This window comes from Triticum urartu, chromosome 2, assembly GCF_003073215.2.
Source record: "Triticum urartu cultivar G1812 chromosome 2, Tu2.1, whole genome shotgun sequence".
Taxonomy (NCBI): domain Eukaryota; kingdom Viridiplantae; phylum Streptophyta; class Magnoliopsida; order Poales; family Poaceae; genus Triticum; species Triticum urartu.
The window spans coordinates 733,591,340-733,594,328 of NC_053023.1; the positions used below are offsets into that span (position 1 = coordinate 733,591,340).

Below are 2,989 nucleotides of genomic sequence, written 5' to 3' on the forward strand. Positions count from 1 at the left end.
TTTGTAAACTTAGACCAAGTTTATAAATAAAACTATTTATATCTACAATATCAAAAATATAAAAATATGAAAGTACATCTTATGATGAATCTAGTGATATATGTTTGGCATTCTATATGTAAATGTTTTTCTTCACAAACTTGAACAAAGCTTACATGGTTGGACTTTTCTAAAAATCTATATACACTACATTACAAAACAGAGTGAGTATATGTGGATAGATGACCACATGACTAATAACAAACCAAACGATAAAAAAACGTGGCTAAGATGTCAGAAACCGAGCGCTAGAAAACAAGAGTAGGCAAGACGAACATGCCCGCCTGTAAAAAAATAAAAAGATGAACGAATTCATAAAGGAGGAGCTCGTCGCATGTGAACTACTCCCTCCGTATGATCTAAACGCTCTTATATTGTTTACGGAGTAGTTCACACACAAAATGCAGAGACCGACGAAAACGGCGTGTCCTCTTCTGCTGTAAACGTAGTAGCGATCCAGCATTTATCACCAGTGTTTGCCTGACCGTCCCATGCCACCCCACACGGTTGGTGGGCGTGCGACCACCTAGCTACCTGGCTTTCTTGCATGTTGCATCGCACCGAAAGCCATCCACGAGCTGCATGCGCAGCGAACATGGAGAAGCTCGGCGCGAACCCGGCCAACTCCTGCCCGCTCACGCCGCTCGGCTTCCTGGAGCGCGCCGCCACCGTGTTCGCCGACTGCCCCTCCGTCGTCTACCACGGCACCGTCTTCACCTGGTCCCAGACCTACCGCCGCTGCCTCCGCCTCGCCTCCGCGCTCGCCTCCCTCGGCGTCTCCCGCCGCGACGTCGTAAGTAAACCATCCACCCGTCGTCGTTTTCACAAACACCTTGTGATTTTGTAGCGTGTCTGTTCTTCGTCACCGGAGTTCATGAATTCGGTTGGTGCATGATGATCCATGGCGTGAACCAACTGCTTCAGGTGTCCGTGCTGCTGCCGAACGTGCCGGCCATGTACGAGGCGCACTTCGGCGTGCCCATGAGCGGCGCCGTGCTCAACACCATCAACACGCGCCTTGACGCGCGCACGGTCGCCGTCCTGCTCCGCCACTCCGGCTCCAGGCTCGTCTTCGTCGACCCGGCACTGCTCCCGCTCCTCGACGACGCGCTCCGGCTCCTGCCGCCGGGCCACGCCGCACCGCGCGTCGTGCTCGTCGAGGATACCCACGACCACGAGAAGGATCGGTTCCCTCCGGCCCCGGCCACGGATCTGACGTACGAGAGGCTCCTCGAGATGGGCGATCCGGAGTTCAAGTGGGTCCGGCCGGCCAGCGAGTGGGACCCGCTGGTGCTCAACTACACCTCCGGCACAACGGCTGCGCCCAAGGGGGTCGTGCACTGCCACCGCGGGATCTTCTTGGTCACCATGGTGACGCTCGTGGACTGGGCGGTGCCGCCGCGGCCGACGTTCCTGTGGACGCTGCCCATGTTCCACGCCAATGGGTGGAGCTTCCCCTGGGGGATGGCCGCGCTGGGCGGCACCAATGTCTGCCTCCGCCGCGTCGACGCCAGGGATGTCTACTCCGCCATCACGGATCACGGCGTCACGCACCTCTGTGGAGCGCCGGTCGTGCTCAGCATGCTGGCCAACGCGCCAGAGGACGTGAGAAGGCCACTGCCAGGGAAGATACGGATCATGACTGCCGGCTCGCCGCCGCCCGCTGCGGTGCTGCATCGTGCGGAGGCATTGGGCTTTGAGGTCAGCCACGGGTACGGGCTGACGGAGACTGGAGGCCACGTCGTGTCCTGCGCGTGGAAGGGCGAGTGGAACAAGCTGCCGGCGTCGGAGCGCGCGCGGCTCAAGGCGAGGCAAGGCGTGCGCACCCCCGGCATGGCCGAGGTGGACATCCTGGACGGCGAGACCGGCCGCAGCGTGCCGCGGGACGGCTCCACCATGGGCGAGATCGTGCTCCGCGGCGGGTGCGTCATGTTGGGCTACCTCAACGACAGCGAGGCCACAAAGGCGGCAATCCGGGACGACGGGTGGTTCTACACGGGTGACGTCGGGGTGATGCACCCGGACGGTTACCTCGAGATCCGTGACCGGTCCAAGGACGTGATCATCAGCGGCGGGGAGAACATCAGCAGCGTGGAGGTGGAATCCATGCTCTACGGCCACCCAGCGGTGAGCGAGGCGGCGGTGGTGGCGCGGCCGGACGAGTTCTGGGGGGAGACACCATGCGCATTCGTGAGCTTGAAGGAAGGCGCGGCAGGCGCGGTGACCGCGGCCGAGGTGATCGCGTGGAGCCGGAAGCGCATGGCGGGGTACATGGTGCCCAAGACCGTGGTGTTCAGCACCGAGCTGCCCAAGACATCCACCGGCAAGGTCCAGAAGTACGTGCTCCGGAAGCTCGCCCGGGAGATGGGCCCCACTCGCAGGGGTAGCAGCAGCAAGATGTAGTGTACGGCATGGCGATGGGCAAAGTGCTTGTCTCTGAATTTTCATCCCTTTTGCTTTGTGGGTGGGCAAAGTGCTACAAATATAAGACGTTCTAGATATCACTGGAGAACTTGGACTTGATTGGGCATGTTTTGGTATTTCCGAATTAGTAGTGGTGGGCTAAAATCATTTATATCAGGACAGAAGGAAGAATACTACTTTCCAACAATAGTCTGTATTCTTTGTTCTGAAAATTAACTGAACTCATGCTGCCTCATCAGATTTTGCTGGATAACAACACTACCATCGATTATTTTTTTTTCAAAACATTCAACCATCTCCTAAAAATTAACAGGTGAACTATGGCTTAAAGAAAATAATAAACACATAAGATGGTGCAGAGTGCAGGACCAATCCAACTTAAGAAGTCATTGGTATTACTACATGGGTAGGGAACTAGAATGGTTCATTCTTTCAAAGTTGTATAAAATGTTCAGTTTGCCATGTTTTATGTTGTTCTTGATGATTGTAGTTTTGCTTTCAATTGTTTTGCTACATTATGGGCATC

General features: G+C 55.9%; 1 protein-coding gene across 1 annotated transcript; it reads left to right on the plus strand.

The window, feature by feature from the left end:
- Nucleotides 1–525: 525 nt before the first annotated feature.
- LOC125534486 (2-methylpropanoate--CoA ligase CCL4-like) lies at nt 526–2,698 on the plus strand. Its single transcript, XM_048697697.1, has 2 exons — nt 526–832; nt 964–2,698. The coding sequence occupies exons 1-2, from the start codon at nt 587–589 to the stop codon at nt 2,440–2,442; spliced, it is 1,725 nt and encodes a 574-aa protein (XP_048553654.1). The 5' UTR covers nt 526–586; the 3' UTR covers nt 2,443–2,698.
- Nucleotides 2,699–2,989: the final 291 nt, after the last annotated feature.